Genomic DNA, 19518 nt, shown 5'->3' on the forward strand with positions numbered 1-19518 from the left:
GTTGCCACAGCTAGCAGGAAGACAGAGGTGTTACTGGCATCCAGTGGGTAGAGGCTGAGGGTGCTGTTGAACACCCTAGGGTGCACAAAACAACAAAACAGCTCCCCCAACAAAGAATGATCCCGCCCCAAACATCAGTAGTGCGGTAGTTGGTAAACCCTGGCTGTCCTCGTGCTACCTATGTATTGAAATGAAAGAGTACCCTAAAGGAAGGGGCATCTTGCCCCTTTTCTGCTCCCCTAGGGCAGGGTCCCTTTGCATTGCCCAAACAAGGAATCAGCCTGGCTATACCCCAGACTCCTCATCTGCAAAATGGGAGTGGTGATGATAGTACCTACGTGATGAGAGTGCAGTGCGAAGTAACGTTAAGTGAGTGCTAGCTCTTACTACTGGCAGGCGCCGGGTTGGGGCCCGGCAAAGGGGTGGACACTGAGCGCCCCCTCCCGCCACCCCTTGCTCCCAGGGCCCAGCATCCTCCTGAAGCTCTGGCTGTGGCCAGGGGAAACCCAGGAGGGCCCCCATCCTGGACCCCAAACAGGCCTGGCGACTTGGCCTAGGCGCTGCTGCCCAGCGCCAGGCCTTATGAATGACGACGGCCGCTGGCCTGGCGACCTCTGACCCGCGGCCCTGGCCGCGCCCCTCCCCCGCTGGCAGGTGGACAGAGGCTGCGCCGGGACGGCAGCAGCGCCAACCGCGGCTGGCCGACAGCCGCTGCCGCACTGGGCGGGGGCGGGGCACTGCGGCGCGCACGGGGCCGACGGCCGCCCGCCGGGGCGGCCTCCTGGGCCTTGGAGCGCCCGCGGCCGCCCGCCAGCCTCCGCCGCCCCGCCCCGCCGGCCTGGGCCAGCAGACTGCGCCTCTGCCCCGCCCCTCACCCCCGGATTGACACTGAACGTTCTGCTGGGGGCTGGCCGGACTCCGCGCGTCCGCCAATCGCCGGCTTCGCTGGGCGGACCCTAGGCCCCGTCGGGCGCCCCGACCAATCAGACGAGTCTTCCCGCCCATCTGGGGCCTCGCGAGCGCGTGAGTGGCCGGGCGTCTGCGGCGCGCGTCACAGTGCCGTGAGCCTTATGACAAAGCGGGAGCGACGCGGAGAGCCAATGGGCGGCGGCGTGGAGCCGTCAGTCAGGGCGGTCTAAGCCAATGAGTGGCGACTTGCGGGGGCGTCACGGGCAGCAGCAGCGGACTTGGGCTGAGGTTCCCGGGCGGGCGGGCGCGGAGAGACGCGGGAAGCGGGGGCTGGGCGGGGGTCGCGGCGCCGCAGCTAGCGCAGCCAGCCCGAGGGGCCGCCGCCGCGACCGCCCAGCGCGCTCCGGGGCCGCCGGCCGCCGCCAGCACCCGCCGCGCCGCAGCTCCGGGACCGGCCCCGGCCGCCGCCGCCGCGATGGGCAACGCCGCCGCCGCCAAGAAGGGCAGCGAGCAGGAGAGCGGTGAGTGCCCGGCCGTGACCCCGATCCCGGCCCCGCTCTGCCAGCCCCCTCTCTGTCCATCACTGCCTGGCCCCTCCCCCCACGCGGCCCCCCCATTCCTCTCTGCTTACCCCCAGCGCCCCTTGCCCCTGCCTGTCTAGGGCTGGGACCCGAAGGCCCGCAAAGGACCCCTCGTAGGGGCCCCCTTGCTTATGGCCGTCCCCCACTGCAAAGACTGTGTCCCCCCAGCTGTCACTACCAACCATGGCACGTATGACCGCTGGGGCCCCATGTCACCACTCCACCCCCTCCTTTCCTGACCCCTCTCCCGACATACTAATCCCCCTACCTCCTCACTCACCTCTGCCACATGAGACCCACTGTCTGACCCCAACCCAGGTTTCTGCCACTTTGGAAGTGCAGTGGGGTATGCCTCTGCACCGCAGGGAGCTTAGCCACTTGGTGACCACACCCCTCCCCCCTCCAGCCCCCGCCATCTTTCTCCTGCCCTTCCTCTCTTCACCTTATCACAGGCCCCCCTCAAACCCCTCCTGCCCCCCTTGAGCATTTCCCCGAGCCACGTCCATCATTGTTTTTCCCTTTTGTGTCACTTGGCATGGGGGACAGGATCTTTCTGGGTCCCTCTGCCCCTCTCTCATCCTGTCACTTTCTGTCACTCTGCTTCTCTGCTTGTGCTCACTCCTCCAAGCAAGCGTCTGTCCCTGGCTGGGGTAGCAGACTGTTTATGAACGTAGAGAACTGCTTCAGTGCTTCCAAAGCCAAGTTTGAGGTAGTCTTGCTGGGATTCATTGCGTCCTCTCTCTTGTGTTGGGTGTGAGGGGGGATGGTGGTGGCAGAGCTCCCTCGCATCTCCTGCTATGCTGTGAGCTCTAGGGTCCTTGGGGGGGCCCTCAATAAATGGTTGTTTCACAACTGAGGTCATTCACCCAGTCCCCAGGGCTTCTTCACCGGCTCCTGGCTCGGGATAAAAAGTGTCTGAGTTTAGCAGCGCTCATTCGGCTTGCACTGGGATAGTTGGAAAGAGAACTTGGAAGGGGGGACAGTTGAGGAGAGCTGTGGGTGACATCTAGTGATTTGCTTTGCCAAGGGACAAATAGATTCTGATCATTCCCAGGGCTCAGCCAGAGAGAAGATACCTGTATCACCCCCTTTCCTCCAAATTATGTTGGCCTTTTCCAGGCAGCCAGAGAAAGAGATTCTGTATCTGGAGATGCCTTCAGAAATGGTCTTGAGCTACTTCCCCAATTCTTCCAGCTCTTAAATTGTCATCACTCCAAGCCTAAAACTGGACCTCAGCTGGAATCCCCTTCCTGCTACCCAAAATTGTTAGAACTGAGAAGGAAGGCCCTGTCCAACTATGCCCTTCCCAGTTCTTGGTCTCAAACCCCAGCGTCTGAGTCCCCTGAGTACCCCTTCCCAGAAAGACATGGAAAAGGCATGAAAGCCGGGGAACTTATGAATTCAAATAGCAGAACTCAGAGTCGCAGAGCAGCTATGAAGAGGCCTGACATGTCACCGATGGGCGGGGGACGGGGAGGCAAGTGCCTGTAGTTGAGTGCTTGATGACAGAGGAGCAGGTGGGTAGTGTCCAAAAAAGGTCTGGACATCAGCTTGGAGGGGACTAGACAGAGGGGGAGGGGCCAGGCCCCCAGCAGGTGAGGCCGGCTGAGAGGTGGAAGGTGGAGGCAGACAGCTATATATTGCAGTGACTTGGTTGAAAGTTGGGGAGACGAAGTAGTTCTGGAAAACCTTCAAGACCTATCAAACATATGTGGTGAGGGATAGAAAACCACACAGGGAAAAAGATCAGAGGCTCCGGAAGGAACCACTAATTCTCTCAGAGCACAAGCTGGACACCCCAGAAATGAATGATCACAATAAAATAGAGCTACTATTTATTGGGCATCTAAGATGTGTCAGGCTAAATGGCATGTCACTGATGGGCAGGGGATGGGGCACATAGATGTATCTCCTCTGGTGATTTTCAAAACAGTCTATTGTCCAAAATTTCCAAACCAGCTCTCTGAGTTTGACATAGATGATATCAGACAGGCAGGATTCACATCCAGATCTGTCTACCAGCAAACTTCCTGGACCCCAGAATTTCCCAACTCAGACCTTCTTAAGCCACCTTCCAGATTTTTTACTCTATTCACTTTTATTTTCTTAATTTAAAGTAATAAGAATTTTACTCACTTCTGTTCAGTTGTAAACTTTGAGCCCATGCTGAGTAATAATATAAATGAAATCATGGGATTGCTATGCCAGTTATATTCTTTCTGGTACACATCAAAATACAGTGTAGGTAAATGAAACATCCCTAAAATCACTTCACGTTCTGCCAGTGGGACCCTGGCACACTTTGGGAAACACCCGAAGCTGTACTTCCTCACAGAGGCTCCCAGAGAAGGAAATAGGATGAGGAAGGAAGTCTCTCTTTGATTCAAAGCTCTCTGATTCTGGGAGGATGAAGTTAGACAAAATGTGCCCTCTTGTAACCAGGGTGGGGCAGGGGCGGGGGCAGTAGCCAGGCCAGCCTGCAGGGGGCACTTGAATTTCATCTGCTAGATGCTAGCCCTCCTGGGGTCAGAAAAATGTCCAAACCTTAGTAGGCACCAGTTAAGCATCTTGCAGTCCCCTGTGTTGCCATCTCTGCGCCAGGGCAGGACAGGGTCTGCCTTCTCCCAAGAGGGCAGAGATCTAGAATGGGCTCTGAGGTGGAGTGGGGGGAATCTGCTGAGAGAGCAGAGAAAAAAGACCAAGGCTCACGCTCTGGCCAGGATGGAAGAATTGAGAGAGGGCAGCTGCCCCAGGAGGCCCCCAGGTCAGACAGCCAAGTAGGGCTCAGGTCTTGGCTGGCACTACCCCCGGGAGCTGGCCCACGGGGGAAGAGGTAGAGCTGGTAAGAGGGAGGCCCTCAGAAGCCCCCTAAAACTCCAGAGACAAGCAGATCCTAGCATTAAGACCAAGGTGCCCCCAAGCGGTCCCTAGGTGGTAAGAACTGTTGCCCTCTAACATCCTATGGATGCCCGAGAGGGCCAAATGCCTTCTGTGCATTGGCAGTTGTATCGGTACCCAAGAGGGTCTTGTCAAGGCAGCTTTTCTCCCTTATCCCAAGCAGGTCAACAGAGGCTTGGAGGGTCCTAAGTGCCCTTCTCCTGTACCCATGGCCTCCAGGTTGGGTTTTCTCTTCCTGCTCCCACCCCATGGCTCCCTGGCTCCCCCTACAGACAGGGCTCTGGGGATGGGCAGCTAGACTGGTACGGCCGGTCTTATGAGCCTTCCCAGCCACCGTAGTCCAGGTGCCCTGAGAGGAGGACTGAGTGATGGCTTCCAGCTCCAAGGAGGGTGAGGCTGAACCCTGTTGCTATAGCAACTTCCCAGGCACACTCTGCCCCTCAAGTCAGGGAGGGGCTGCAGTAGGGTTTGGGGGGCAGGTGAAGAGGAGTCGTCTGTGGACCCCAGGCTGGTCCTGGAAACCCTTCCCTTAACACCCCTGGGCTGCATGGGATGGGGGTGGGAGGGATGGTCCACCCAGAGTGGGGGTCCAGCTTAGGGACATTGGGGTGGTTCAGCCCAGTGTTGGGGTCCAACTCAGACTGGGGGGCCATCCAGTCCAGAATGGGTGTTGGTCCCATCCATTGTGGGGGTTCAGCTCAGTCTGGAAGATGATGCAGCCCAGAACAGGGGATCTAGGCTAGACTGGAGGACTCGGCCGGCCCGGAATAGGGGTCCCAGCCCGGACTGGGCATTCCTGCCCTAGAATTTCCAGGACAGCCAGGTTTTGGAGGGCAGAAAGTCTAAGATTGTTGTCTGAAAGAGGTGGTTCCGGAGGCTGGGCTCCTCAGGGAGCCCCTAAACCCCTTGCCTAAGTATATGTTCCACTGTCGCAATCCCCCATTCCCAGGGTGAATTTCTGGATTTCTGCCTTCTTTCTGTGGCCCTGGCTTTTCGAGGGGTGTCTGGGGTTTTCTCTGTGAACCCAAATGGAATCTGGACCAGAGTAGAGAGAGGCTGATACCTCCAGTGTGGGAGACGTGGGCAGGGTGGCAGGCTCCATAGGCCAGCAGCTCCTCCACCACTTCCTGTTGCCAGCAGAGACTACGGGTGCCGGGCACTCTCAGAGAGGTTGCCACTGGCCCTCCGCTTCTTTGGGGATCTGGAAAGAAGGAGAAAGATGGTAAGGCTGCTTCCCCCTCCCCCATCCCTGGGTTTAGCCATTCGTTTCCGGTTTGGACTTTCATGACTGAGAGCAGAGCCAAGCACAGGGCAAGGTTTGACAGAGGCCAAGGACATCGCAGGATGCCGTTCCCCTCTCCACCCCCGCATAGGAGCAAGACAGATGTACCCATTTCTCACTCAGGATAGCAGGATTTGGGGGCTCCACATTGAGAGGGAGTTCAGGGGAGGAGATAGGTTGGCTCTTGTAGACCCCCTCCTACCCCCAGCCTTTCTCTCCAGCTATTCTTTCAGCCAATTAAAGGAGCTCTGGGGCCTTTTTAGCCCGCAGGGAGTTTCTCTGGCTGTTGCCTGAGTCTAAGCCTTAACTCCTTCCCCTCTGCCCGGTGGGCACTGCCCTGGGCACATTTGGTGCCGTCCTCTGGACAGTGCAGCACCCACCGAGGAAGGCAGGGCCTGGCATCCCTGGAGCAATGAAGTCCCTGGAAAGGAAACTTAGCTTCAGCGCCCCGCCCCGGGGCACGTGGGACAGCCAGGGAGACACCCTCGGAGAATCTTCCCACCACCTCCTCTGAAGGAGGGCCTCTGCAGACCTTGGCCAGCAGGGAGCAGGTACCTTTAAATGCTTCCCTGGCAACCAGCTCCTCCTCCCTGGTCCCCCGAGGCCTTTCCAAGGAAGCTGGCTTGGAGGCTCTGTGTTTTCCTGGTTCCCCAGCAAAGGGAAGATTCCAGGGAGAGTCCAGGGCAGCCTGGGATGGATCTGGGGTCAGGCAGCAGCCAGGGTCGGGACTCAGAGATCACCTTCCAGCTGTGGCTGCAGCTGTTCCTCTGGGCCCACCTGGCCATCCGTTTCCTGGGCTACCTGCGCCAAACCTTCTGGGGGCCTAAGCCACAGCCAGCACCCTGAGCCAGGAGCAGAAGGGCCCCAGATCACCCCATCCCACCCACTCTTTATTCCACCCCCTGCTGGAAGAGGCAGGAAGCAGAGGTGAGTGTGGAGGCTCCTGGCTGAGGTTCCCTGCCCCTCACCCCACTGTCCCTCTTTATCTGCCTGCTCCTCCTGGCTCTACCCGAACCCCACACCCACCCCCTCCCCCTCCATCCCCAAATCTGGCAAGCCAACAGGGCTGTAGTGGCACTAGTGGGGACATAGCCTGGGCCTTCCTGTGCTTTAAGGGGCCAGAGAAGGGCCGTGCTGGAGCAGGGCACCTGTAAGCCACTCCGTGGGGTACCAACAGACAGCCAGAGGCTCAGGGCCCACCGAGTCAGGGAAGAGCAGGATTCAGCAGTCCTCAGGGATGGCTAAGAGCAAAGGGGAAGCAGGATCAAGCCTTCTCTTGCAAGCCCGGCTCCTCTCTGCCTCCTTGGGTGGGTGAAGGTAGAGTCCCAAGGAGATACCCTCCAGCCTCCCCACCCAATCCAGAGTTCAGCGTGGATCCTTTACAGGTTTCCGGGGAAGGTGTTTTACGTCAGAAAGGTTGTGCTAGCCTGGATGTGGTATGGCCCCAGGCTCAGAGAGGTCTCTGGGCCAGGTGATGGCCCAGCCAGTCAGCAGCTTAGGACTGTTGCTTGCCTGCTCCCTCTCTGCCGGTCCCTCTTTGTGGGGGCTTCCTGGCCACTATCTCTCCCCATCTGCCACCCGTCTATCCCTGAGGAGGGCTGTTCTCGCTGTACACTGAGGGAGAGCCTTGGGGACAGTGAGGGGGAGGGGTGGCTTACCCACGTGGCTGTCTGGGATTCTTGGCAGGCAGATGACAGGCAACACAAAAGTGCAGGTGTGTGCAGGGCCCCTCAGGGTGGCAGCTGTCCCAGGAATAACAGGGGGTTGAGGACAGCTCTGTCTATAGGCCACCCTGGTGCATTGGGACCAACAGCTGATCCAGTAGTGAAGCAGTTAATCCTGTGGGCAGCGGAGTCAGGCAGGTGACCTAAGTCCTGATCAGTCTTCTCATCTGTACTATGGGAATGATAGCAGCTCCCACCTGGCAGAGTGTTCTCAATGAAGACTCAATGAAGCATTAAGAACGCTCTGTGTGGGCTGACACCTTGTGACCCTAGGCGGTGGTTACAAGGACAACACTGTAACGTAAGAATTCATCAGGCTGCACATTTAAGATTTTAGCACTCTGCCAGGTGCAGGGACTTGTGCCTATAATCGTAGCACTCTGGGAGGCTGCAGGAGGATTGCTTGAGGCCAGGAGTTCAAAACCAGCCTGAGCAAGAGTGAGACCCTGTCTCTACAAAAAATAGAAAAATTAGCTGGGCATGGTGGCGTTTGTAGTCCCAGCTACTTAGGAGGGTGAGGCAGGAGGATCACTTGAGTCCAAGAGTTTGAGGCTGCAGTGAACTGCACTCTAGCCCGGGTGACAGAGCGAGACTCTGGCTAGGGAAAAAAAAAAAGATTCAAGCATTGAATGCACCCTGTTTTGGATTTTTTTTTTTTTTTTTTTTTTTTTTGACAGGCTCTCTGTTGCCGGGGCTACAGTGCACTGGAGTCATCCTAGCTCACTGCAGTCTCGAACTCCTGGGCTCAAGCGATCCTCCTGCCTCAGCCTCCTCAGTAGCTGGGACTCCAGGCACATGCCACTATGCCTAGCTCCCCCTGTATTTTATACCTCAATTTCTAAAATTACTTAAAAGTCAAATGAATACCTGACATTTCTATAGCACTAACCTCATGCCGGCCACTGTCCAGCCCCCTTTGCCAAGATGAACTCAATCAATCCTCAGAATCACCCTGCAAGGTCTTTGCTCTTATCATCCCCGTTTTACAGATGAGGAAAACTGAGGCCCAGAGAGGTGAGGTTAGTTGCCTAAAGTCACATAGTTTGTCTAAGACCAGGCTGGGATCGGAACTCAGTATTGTCTCAGGATCCTGGCCCTTAGCCACTTTGCTGAGCCGCCTCTCAGCGCAGGCAAGAATGACCGTTTTCAGGCCATATTTTCCTGGGTTGTTACGTGAGGAGAAAGGATGAGGTAGCGTAGGTGAAGCAGCCGGCCTAGGGTCTACCAGGGAAGTCTTCGATGATACTGGATGGTGATGTTCGGCTCGGGGTGTTGGGGAGCGGAGGGGGCTCCAGGCAAGGCTTCCCTTGAATCCGCTCTGGAGCGAAGGCCCCACAATGGGCAAAGAGAGGAACAGAGCCAGCTGGGGGCCAAGGCGACAGCTGAGCCCCCCAAGGGCGCCTGCTACCTGAGCCCCAAAGGCCTCCACCCCGGGGCCCAGCCTCCCCAGAGAAGGGGCTGGAGGAGCCGCCAAATCCCAAGGCTATAAATACCTCGGCTGGCGTCGTCCCTGGCCGTGGAATGTTGGTCAGAACTGGGGCGAGTGGGGGTGGGCTGGCCGGGGTGCCTTTCTCTGTTCCCCTGGGAGCAGCCCCCGAGTCTCCCTGTACCCCATTTTGGATGGGGCGGAGGCTGGATCCCACCTCTCTGTAGTAAGGGGGGCCCAGGCCCCGGCCCAGGTCAGGGCCCCCGAGGCTGCCTGCAGGTTCGGCCAGGCACCCGAAGGCATTGGGAAAAGGTTGGGCTCTGGATTAAGGCAGCTGCACCCCACTTTCCACAAATGAGCGTCTCCCCAGAAATGACTTGAGCCCGCCCTGATGAGAGTGGGGTCTCCATCTAACCCTCCCCTTTCTTCCTTTCAGTGAAAGAGTTCTTAGCTAAAGCCAAAGAAGATTTTCTTAAAAAATGGGAAAATCCCGCTCAGGTAAGCCCACCAGGCACAGAGCCCTGGGAGGGGTGAGCCAACGGCCCCCAGTCCCCTGACTGCGTCCCTGTGACACAACTAGAATTTCAGCGCACTGTGGGCTCCAGACCTTCCCCCAGTCACTCCCTGGATACCCATGGGGGCTCCTGGGCGGAGCCATCTAATTGCCCTCTGCCAGGCTCCCCCACCCCAGTGGCCCCTTCCAACTGGCTGCCCCTGCCCCCCGCACAGCTGCCAGCAGCTCCTGGGCCCCAGGCCAGGGCCGGATCTGGCCCCTGCCACCCGCCTTGAGGAATGCGCCCTCTTCCATCTTGTCCTCAGCCCGCTCACCCCATATGCTCCCTGGGGCCCCCTTTGTTGGTGGCGGAGGGGACGCCCCAGACCTGGGCCCAGCAGGCCACAGGGAAGGGGTGTCCCTGACCCTCTGGACCCCTCCACCCACAGAATACAGCCCATTTGGATCACTTTGAACGAATCAAGACCCTGGGCACAGGTTCTTTCGGCCGGGTGATGCTGGTGAAACACAAGGAGACGGGGAACCACTATGCTATGAAGATCCTTGACAAACAGAAGGTGAGACCTGCCCTTCCACGCATTCCTTGTCTTGCCTCCACCAGGCCCTTGCTCCGACTGTGCCCACCACTTTCCCGCTCACCAACTATTCCCCAGTGCCCCTAGTGTGCCAGACCCAGGGACTAGAAGGCCCCTGTGCGGCCTTCCCAAGTCACCCCCTCCAGGCCAGCCACCAGTGCAAAGCCAGGCCCTATGACACAAGGTCAGACACCAGCTGGTATGGAGGAGGCCAGAAGTCCTCCTGCGGGAAGCAGCATTTTCATAGACATTCTTTCCATAAGTATTTTTGAGAGCAGCACCATTCAACAGAGATGTAGCCCAAGCCACAGAAGGGATTTTAAATTTTCTAGTTGCTCCATCAAAAAAGGAAAGAGCCAGGGTATGTTGGTGTACACCTGTAGTCCCAGCCACTTGGGAGGCTAAAGACGGGAGGATCCCTTGAGCCCAGGAGTTGGAGGCTGCAGTGAGCTGTGATCGCACCACTGCACTCCAGCTTAGGCGACAGAGTGAGACTGTCTCAGGAAAAACAAAAACAAACTGGGAAATGAAGCCGGGCATGGTGGCATGCACCTGTTGTCCCAGTGGCTTGAGGCTGGGAGTTCCAGTCCAGCCTAGGCAACATAGTGAGACCCTCCCCTCACCTCTAAAACAAGCAAAATTTTTTTAATTAAAAAAGTAAACAGACGGGCTCGGCGCAGTGGCTCAGGCCTGTAATACCTGCACTTTGGGAGGCCGAGGCTGGAAGGTCGCTTGAGGCCAAGAGTTCAAGACCAGCCTGGGCAACATAGCGAGACCCCCATCTCTACAAAAAATTTTTAAAAAGTAAAAAGAAATAGGTGAGATTCATTTTAACCGTGTGTTTTAATTAAGTCACTATGTCTACATTATTACCATTTCCACATTATCAATGTGAAAATATCATTAACGAGACATTTTCCGTTCCTTTTTTTTGTGTGTGTGTGCTAAAGTGTCTTCAAAATCCAGTGTCTATTTTATAGAACAGGTCTCCAATCAGCTGGTAAATTTTCTCTGGAAAGAGGAGAAAAAGTACAAAAGATGAACAAGCACATTTGGGTTCCAGAGCTGTCCCAGCCGTGCTTACAAGTTATCCAGGACCTACACCGAGTATCAGTTTCTAAACTTTTGTTGTAGATACTTTTTTCTTTTCTTTTTTTTTTTTTGGTAAGAAAAAGTCTTGCTTTGTCACCCAGGCTAGAGTGCAGTGGCACGATCAAAACTTGAAATTTGGTTCCTTAGCTAAGTGGCCACATTTCAAGGGCTTAGTGGCCACCTGTGGCTGGTGGGAATTGAGCCAGGCCGGTGCAGACCCTGAGGACACAGCTGGGTGAGCAAAGTGGTTCACGGCCAACCAGGGGGCCAGGCTGCCTGTGTGTGACAACGCAGCCTGACGTCAGCTAGCTGTGTGACCTTGGGCAAGTCACTTCCCCTCTCTGTGCCTGGACTTCCAAACTGGTGTGCTCACAGCATGTCCCTCTAGGGCCTTCTGTCACCATTCAACTGGAGACTACATGCAAGGTGCCTGCCTATGTGGGGACAGCTGATGGCCGAGGGGGAACTATTAGCCGGAGGTTCGGGTTCGTGTGTGCAGGGTTCGAGTCAAGGGGAAGGCGATTTTAGCTCAGCCGCCCCTTGCTCCAGGAAACCTTCTTGGAATCCCCTTTCCCCAGACTGCACCTTCTCTGGGGATCTGCAAGCCCGAGCGTCCCCCACCATGGCTCTGGCCCCTCTAGGCTGTGAGGCCCTGGACTCCATGCCACGTGAGGACAGCAGCCTCTAGCCTCCTCCTCGCTGTGTCCTCAGCACCCAGCCCAGGGCCCGACAGGCCACAGGCACACAAATGATTCCAGGTGAAGGGACCTGCCCAGCCCTGGCACCCCTAGTTCCAGGCATCGGGGGAAATGAGGCCCCTCTAACCCTGCTCTCCTCTCCCACCCACACAGGTGGTGAAACTGAAACAGATCGAGCACACCCTGAATGAAAAACGCATCCTGCAAGCAGTCAACTTTCCGTTCCTCGTCAAACTCGAGTTCTCCTTCAAGGTGGGGTCCAAGCGGCCAGGGGTTGGGGTCACTGCATTGGGTCCCAGCCGTCGGGTACAGCCTCTCAGTTCCCAGGGCTGGGGTTCAGAACAAGGACAACCAGTGGCTGTCCACTTCTGGGGAAGAAGGAGATCCCTGCAGGAGGGATGCCAGGGCGCAGGGGTTAGGCAGGGGCTCTGGTAGACCCAAGCTCAGCTCCTGGGCCAGCCAATTGCTAGCTCCATTTACCTTGCGCGAGTCACCCAACCTCAGTAACATGCTTCAAAATCGCCACCCCATTTGCAGCAAGACCCTGACCTATAGCCAAGAGCCTGGGTTCAGTTCCCAGTTCTCTACTTCCTGGATGCATGATCCTGGGCAAGGGACTGCATCTCCCTGAGCCTCAGTTTGCTCATCTGTTAAATGGGAATCATAACAGCTTCCACCCAGGGGGGTTCTCATGGCAGATCTGAGCACATCGCAAGCGCCCTTGGGAGCTGTTTTGCGTCCCATCCAAAGCTGTGATCCTGAGAGCCAGGAAAGGCAACTCAGGGCCAGCTTCCTGGGTGTCCACCCCAGGCAGGCACACAAGCCTATGCTCAGAAGGACCCCACACCTGATTTAATGCCCTACTTCTGCCATCTTGAAATCCATAGCAATTTTTTAATAAGGGGCCACAGATTTTTATTTTGGGCCCTGCAAGCTCTTTGGCCCATCCCGGTCCCATTTTACAGGTGACAAAACTGTGGCCCCAAAAGCCTTACTCAGGCTCTCAGACATGAGCTACTAGAGTCCCCTCTTTCTCCAGCCAGGACACACTGGCCAGGTCCCTACCTGCCTCCGAGCTGGCTCACACTTTCGCTCCCCATAACTCAGCAGGATCAGGGCTGCCCCTTCTTCCTCGTGGGCAGGATGAGATTCAAAGAGAGGTTCAGCCAGCGTGGTGCCTGGCCCTTGGAACGTGCTTCGTACGGAAAGCCAGGATTATTGTTGTCGTTTAATGTCTGAACACCTGCCAGGTGAGGCCCCTGCGGCCCTCAGATGGGACCCAGGGCTCAGGGAATGGGGCCCTGATCAGCCATCGCTTCCCACAGGACAACACAAACTTATACATGGTCATGGAATACGTGCCCGGTGGGGAGATGTTCTCACATCTACGGCGGATTGGAAGGTTCAGGTAAGCAGGCCACCCCCAGCGATCCAGGCTCTCGGGGGTGTCCACCCACAGGCAGTGTCCCACCATCTGGGAACAGAGAGGAGTCCAGCACGTTTGAACATTCAAGTGGTCGCTCCAGGTCCCTGTGGGTTTTTGTTTCTGCTGTGCTGAGGAATATGCAATGTGTCAACTGCCACAAAACAAGACAGACAGACCAAACATGGTGACTTAGGTGTCAACATTTAAGTTGGCAAATCTATGCCTTTTTTTTTTTTTGAGCACAGCTCAGCGGTGCGAGCTTATAGTCCCAGCTCCTCAAAAGGCTGAGGTGGCTCTCACAGTCCTGGAGGCTGGGGGGTGGGGGGTAGGCGTGCAAAAAAAAAAAAAAAGGCGGCTGAGGCAGGAGGATCACTTGAGGCCATGAGTTCAAGACCAGCCTGGGCCACACAGCAAGACCCCGTCTCTTAATTAATTAATTCATTAAATTTATACTATTACTTTATTTTATAAACATAGTTATACTTTAAATACTATAAAATACACAGATCTTCAATATTCCGTTCCATGAGTTTTGACAATTGTATACCCCTGGGTAACCTCCACCCAAAACATCACACAGAACATTTCCATTACCCTAGAAAATTCTCTCAAATCCCTGTCCTTTCTGGCTCCAAACACCATGCATTTGTTTGCTCTGGATTTGGACTTGACACAAACAGAATCATACAGTCCATGTTCTTTTGTGTCTTTCTTCTGTTGCTTGACAGAATCAGTTAGAAGTCCATCCACCTCACTAAGTAGATCATAGCGTGTCCTGTTGGTGATGGTGGTATTGAGTGGTTTTCCCTTGTATGAATGCATCATAATCTGTGATTCCATTCTCCCGGTGATGGACTTTCGAGCTGTTTCCAGTGTCAAGCTATCTATGAATATCTCTGCTTGTGCATTTTTGTCCTTTTTTTTTTTTTTTTGTAAGAGATGAGGTCTTACTCTGTGGCCCAGGCTGGAGTGGAATGCAGTGGCGAGATCATAGCTCACTGCAACCTCAAACTCCTGGGCTCACGTGATCCTCCTGCCTCAGCCTCCTGAGTAGCTGGGATTGCAGGTATGTGCCACTACGCTTGGCTAATTTTTCTAATTTTTGTAGAGATGGGGTCTCGCTATTTTGCCCAAACTGGTCTTGAACTCCTGGGCTCAAGCAATCCTCCTGCCTCAGCTTCCCAGTTAGCTAGGACTGCAGGCATATGCCACCATGCTAGCTAATTTTTTTATTTTTTGTAGACACAAAGTCTCGCTATGTTGCCCAGGCTGGTCTCAAACTCCTGGCCTCAAGCGATCCTCCTGCCTCAGCCTCCCAAGTAGCTGGGATTATGGCCAGAAGCCGCCATGCCCAGTTGCTTCTCCATTTCTGATAGCTGGACTGGGGGTGTCTTCCTCTGGGGATGGCTCCTCAGGCCCACCTGCTGGACCATTTAGGGGTGTGGCCACCGGCACTCACCTCCCCGCTTGTCCCCACCAGCGAGCCTCATGCCCGTTTCTACGCGGCCCAGATCGTCCTGACCTTCGAGTACCTACACTCGCTCGATCTCATCTACCGGGACCTGAAGCCGGAGAACCTCCTCATTGACCAGCAGGGCTACATTCAGGTGCCCACCGGGCCAGGCGAGGGGCAACCCCCAGTGGCCACGGCCTGGACCCTTCCTTCTGGCCAACCGCTCATTCTTGTGCCTGCAGGTGACGGACTTCGGTTTCGCCAAGCGCGTGAAGGGCCGCACCTGGACCTTGTGCGGGACCCCCGAGTACCTGGCCCCTGAGATTATCTTGAGCAAAGTAGGCGTTCCCCCAGCCCACCCCTTCTCCTGAGGCCGGCTCCGCCCTCGGTCCCTCCTCACCCCACGCCCCCTCAACCCCATCTCGCTCCAGGGCTACAACAAGGCTGTGGACTGGTGGGCCCTGGGGGTTCTCATCTATGAGATGGCTGCTGGCTACCCGCCCTTCTTCGCCGACCAGCCCATCCAGATCTATGAGAAGATCGTCTCTGGGAAGGTGAGGCCCAGATGCCGGAAGGGACAAAGCAGACCCTTCCCTGCCCACCCATCCCACTGCGGATCCCTGCTTGTTGGAATAATCTAGAAGCTGATTAGAAGCCAACTCCTCGAGTCACCTTGATGTCTAGCCCCTGACACGCAGTGCCAGAATCCCAAGGGCTTCCAAAACCCCAAGTCTCATCGGAACTCCTTGGCCACAGAACTTGTGCTGCCCTGACACCAGGCCGTTCTCGCCTTTGCTTGTCCCACCTAGAATGAGTTTTCACAAGTTTCAAGGCAGAAAAGCAAATTTGTTTGGTTCCCAGGTGCCACTCCTGGCCCCACCAGGGAGTCCCATTGCTTGGGGTATGCCACCCACGCCTGCCCTCCAAGTGCAGACAGGGCCAGTTCTGAGGGTGTGGGCAACGGGTGGCAGAACTGTCTGAGTTCTCGTCTACAAAGTGCAGCAAATGATCCCCATCTGCCAGGTCCTGGATTCACCCCCTCGGTCATGCCCCGAGAGAGTGGCACCCCCGTGGGAGAGGTGAGGAAACTGAGGCTTGGAAAGGGAACGTGTCTGGTCCAGGATCACACCTCAGCGAGTAAGTGGAGGTGTCATTGTGAGTGGAGTAAGTGGCAGCTCAGCCACCTCCCTCCACTTGGTCCAGCGCCCCATGTGTGGGAGCTGCTGGTTGGCCCAGAGTCACTAGAAAACAGTGGGAACAGACGCAAGCTCAGCCTTGGGTGCGCAGACCTGGCTGGAGATCCAGCTCTGCCACCTATTGGCTGTGAAACTTTGGGCAAGTCGCTTAGCTCCTCTGAGCTTCCTCCTACCCATCTGGGAACCAGGGAGCTAGCCATGGGAGCTCTACCCTCCCTGAGCTAAGGGAGGGTAGAAGTCACCAACTGCAAAGTGGGGCCACACTGGCCGGACACACACTCCGCATCACTGCAAGGGAAAGATGAGGCATCTGCCACCAGGCAGAATAGAAATTCCCAGGAAATGGCCAAGAGTGGAAAAAAAGAAAAGAAAAGCCATAGAAGTTTCCGTGGGGGAAGAGAGGAAGACGAGCATAACTCCCTTCTTTGTAGCATTTTTCCAAGTCCCACGCACCCTCGGCAGCATTATCTCCCTCAGCCAACTCTGGGATATCTGCCCCATGTCAGAGAGACATGCGCAGGCCCAGAGAGGTTAAGGGCCGTGGCCAAGGTCACACAACTTGCAAGAGGCAGAGCAGGGACTAGAAGTTGTTTCTTGCAGCTGTCAGTCCAGTGACTACTTGCATACAAGGCCGTGGGCTCAGAGCTTTAGGGGAAACTTTCCAGAAGAGTTGAGCTGGGCCTTAAAGAATGGAAGAGCCTTAGCTATGAAGAGACAGGGGGACAAGTTTCTTCCTGCGCGAAGATTTCCGAAGTCTCCAGACCCCAGCAGAGCAGCCTTAAGCAGCAGCAGCTAAGGATGAACTTCCGGAGTCCGATGGATCTGAGATGCAATTGCCTGTCCGCTCCTTCGTGTGACCTTGGGGGGCTGTTTAACCCCTCCAAGCCTCAGTTTCCTCTCTCTGAAATGAGAACCATCATAGCACTGGCTTTAGAGTAGTGGTTCTCAAAGGTGTCCCTCTGGCAGCAGCATTGCAGGGTGCATATTAGAAACAGATTTCCAGGCTCCACCCAGCCTTTCTAAATCAGAAACCCTAGGGTTGGCCCAACGAGCTGTTTTTACAAGACTCCAGCAGGCACTCAAATCTAGGGGCCTCTGCCAGATTGGACTATGGGATGGAGCAGCCCCCTACCCTGTCTGTGTACCCCCTCCTCCAGGTGCGGTTCCCTTCCCACTTCAGCTCTGACTTGAAGGACCTACTTCGGAACCTCCTGCAGGTGGATCTCACCAAGCGCTTCGGGAACCTCAAGAACGGGGTCAATGATATCAAGAACCACAAGTGGTTTGCCACGACTGACTGGATCGCTATCTACCAGAGGAAGGTGGGCCTCCCCTCCTCCAGCATGCTGAGGGTTTGGGGGAGGCCAAGTGTGAGGGAGGACTGCCAGTGGAGAGATGGAAAGGGAAAAGACCACGAGCTCAGGGGCCACCTAGAGTAGGCAGCTTAGAGCCAGTGGGGTCTAGAAATGGGATTCTGGGGTCATTTGGCCACTCTGTGACCTTGGGCAAGAGATGCCTCTCTCTGAGAAGTAATTTCCCTTTTGGTGAGTTGGCTGAGATAAGAGTCTTGGATTAAGAAGAGTCACATCCTAATGCTAAGCTCAGACCTGGGTCAGAGTAAATATCTCTTGAATGTTAGGCCATTTGCATTTATTGTTGTAATAACAATTATGTTGACTACTGAGTCCTGGGTGGTTCTTGATCCCTCTCCAGGTGGAAGCTCCCTTCATACCAAAGTTTAAAGGCCCTGGCGACACGAGTAACTTTGACGACTATGAGGAGGAAGAGATCCGGGTGTCCATCAATGAGAAGTGTGGCAAGGAGTTTTCTGAGTTTTAGGGGTGTGCCTGTGGCCCCACGGGTTTTTTTTTCTTTTTTTCCTTTTTTTCTGGGGGGTGGGGTGGGAGGGTTGGATTGAACAGCCAGAGGGCCCCAGAGTTCCTTGCATCTAATTTCACCCCCACCCCACCCTCCAGGGTAGGGGGAGCAGGAAGCCCAGATATTTGGAGGGACAGAAACACCAGCTGCTCCCCCGCTCTCCTTTGAGCCCTCCTGCACCCTCTACCACTTTTCCCTCCCTCCTCCCTGACACACCCCCCCGGTCCACTTCTGCCTGTTTTAAATGAGTTTCTCAGCTCCAGTCAGACAAGGTCTTGCTGGTGTATCCAGGGATGGGCTGTGGAAAGAGGGGCCCAAACTTAACCTCCAGCCCCCACCGCACCCCAACCCCACCACAGGCACCCCTCACTAAGGGCAAATGAAGGAAAAGCCAACCTTCCCTTCAGAGCAACCCTGCCTGCCTGGGAAGAAGAGATTTTAGTGACATGTTCAGTGGGCTGCTTGCTAGAATTTAAAAAAAAAAAAAAAAAAATTTAAAATCTTATTTAAGTTCCACCAGTGCCTCCCTCCCCTCTTTCTTCTACCCTCCCCCTCTCCCTAAATCCATTTGAACAAGGCTGGGAAGCAGATTGACTTTGTCAAGGGAGGCACTGGGGTTTGAACCTCTACCCTGAGCTGCTAATCTCCCCTGCCCCCTTTTGGGGTGGTGGTGGGGGGTCCTCTGCCAATCCTGCAAGGGTCTCAGTCCCTTTAGGAAGCCCCCACTTCCTTCCCCAACAGAACTTTCTTCACCCCTGGGCTTTGGGAGCCAGACACAGCAGCTGCCCCTCTCCCTGCCAAAGAGGAGTCACCCCCCCCCCAAAAAAAAGGCAGAGGGGGAATCCCACGCCCAGAGTCTTTCCTCCCAGCAGCACTCCCCCCAAACTTAATTTTATTCTCAGCCAGATACTAATGCCCAGCCTCTCAACTCAGTTGGGAAGGCAACCCTGCAAAAGGACATGGAAGGCAAAGTTCCCCTCCCCCAGTCCCCACCCCACGGCCCAGGGTTCAAGGCCAGGCTTGCTGGGGAGGGGCTGCCTGTTTTATTCACCCAGCAGCTTCTGGGGGCCCCCCACCATCCTGGGCGCCCCTCCTCTAGCTTAGCCGACAACTGTCCGTCACCTCTTCTTCCACCCCTCTGATTTGTGCTTTTTTCTCTCTCAGTAGAAAAGTGGGGAGCCACCCCATTCATCCCTCTATTTGTCCCTCTCATAACTTCTCCCTATCCCAGGAGGGGCTCTCAGGCCTGGGCTGGAGCCCCGGGTGGGCGCGGGGGCGATTCAACCTGTGTGCTGCGAAAGACGAGACTTCCTCTTGAACAGTGTGCTGTTGTAAACATATTTGAAAACTATTACCAATAAAGTTTTGTTTAAAAAAAAAGTGTCGCTGGTGTTCTCAACTTCGGTCACCCACCCACACACCCCCAGGGGGTTGGAAAGGGAATTTCGGACCCCAGCGTCCAGGCTGATCAGGCCCTGGCCTGGAGTCCTAGTGAAACCGGGTTTAGCTGGAATTCCGCCACTCCTCCCGCCCCGCAGGAGAAGGGGGCGCCAAACTGCCCTTTGACCCCCGGGTTAGGGGTCCCCAAATCTGCAGCGCGATCTCTCAGAGCCCAGCCCCGGGACGAGAGGGCGCTCTAGGGAGACGCTGAGGCCGGCGCGCCGGGAGGCCGAGCGGCAGCGGGGGCGGCCCAGGCGGGGGGAGTGAAGGGGGGAGACAGTGCGCGCCCCCCTCCCCGCAGCCAAAGCGCGGGACCAGGCGCGCCGGAGGGGCGGAGGGGGCGGCAGTGGCCCGAGGGTCCCCGCAGCGCCCTGCGAGCGCGCCGGCCCCGGCCCGCAGGCGGCGAGTTCCCGGTAAGTGCGGTCC

General features: G+C 56.1%; 2 protein-coding genes across 4 annotated transcripts; both read left to right on the plus strand.

The window, feature by feature from the left end:
• Nucleotides 1–1168: 1168 nt before the first annotated feature.
• On the plus strand, nt 1169–19032 carry PRKACA (protein kinase cAMP-activated catalytic subunit alpha). Of its 3 annotated transcripts, none has more exons than XM_069477331.1 (10): nt 1169–1430; nt 9257–9318; nt 9763–9891; nt 11853–11951; nt 13025–13107; nt 14606–14732; nt 14821–14916; nt 15010–15132; nt 16932–17096; nt 17488–19032. In XM_069477331.1, exons 1-10 carry the CDS (start codon nt 1385–1387, stop codon nt 17611–17613), a joined length of 1056 nt encoding a protein of 351 aa, XP_069333432.1. In that variant the 5' UTR covers nt 1169–1384; the 3' UTR covers nt 17614–19032. The 3 variants fall into 3 exon arrangements, with proteins under 3 accessions (XP_069333432.1, XP_069333441.1, XP_069333449.1); XM_069477340.1 differs by lacking the exon at nt 1169–1430 and adding an exon at nt 4721–4778; XM_069477348.1 differs by lacking the exon at nt 1169–1430 and adding an exon at nt 5052–5061 and having other exon boundaries at nt 17488–19004.
• On the plus strand, nt 6364–6516 carry SMIM46 (small integral membrane protein 46). The gene has a single exon (XM_069494791.1). It carries the CDS (start codon nt 6364–6366, stop codon nt 6514–6516), a length of 153 nt encoding a protein of 50 aa, XP_069350892.1.
• Nucleotides 19033–19518: the final 486 nt, after the last annotated feature.

Source organism: Eulemur rufifrons, chromosome 2 (assembly GCF_041146395.1).
Source record: "Eulemur rufifrons isolate Redbay chromosome 2, OSU_ERuf_1, whole genome shotgun sequence".
NCBI lineage: Eukaryota > Metazoa > Chordata > Mammalia > Primates > Lemuridae > Eulemur > Eulemur rufifrons.

What these genes read in the sequence shown, in the direction of transcription:
- PRKACA (XM_069477331.1), top strand. Translation starts at nt 1,385, where the DNA reads ATGGGCAACGCCGCCGCCGCCAAGAAGGGCAGCGAGCAGGAGAGCG. An exon ending in AGATCCTTGACAAACAGAAG is followed by an intron (nt 9,892 to 11,852) that starts GTGAGACCTGCC and finishes CCACCCACACAG; the next exon opens with GTGGTGAAACTGAAACAGAT. An exon ending in CTGAGATTATCTTGAGCAAA is followed by an intron (nt 14,917 to 15,009) that starts GTAGGCGTTCCC and finishes ATCTCGCTCCAG; the next exon opens with GGCTACAACAAGGCTGTGGA.
- SMIM46 (XM_069494791.1), top strand. Translation starts at nt 6,364, where the DNA reads ATGGATCTGGGGTCAGGCAGCAGCCAGGGTCGGGACTCAGAGATCACC.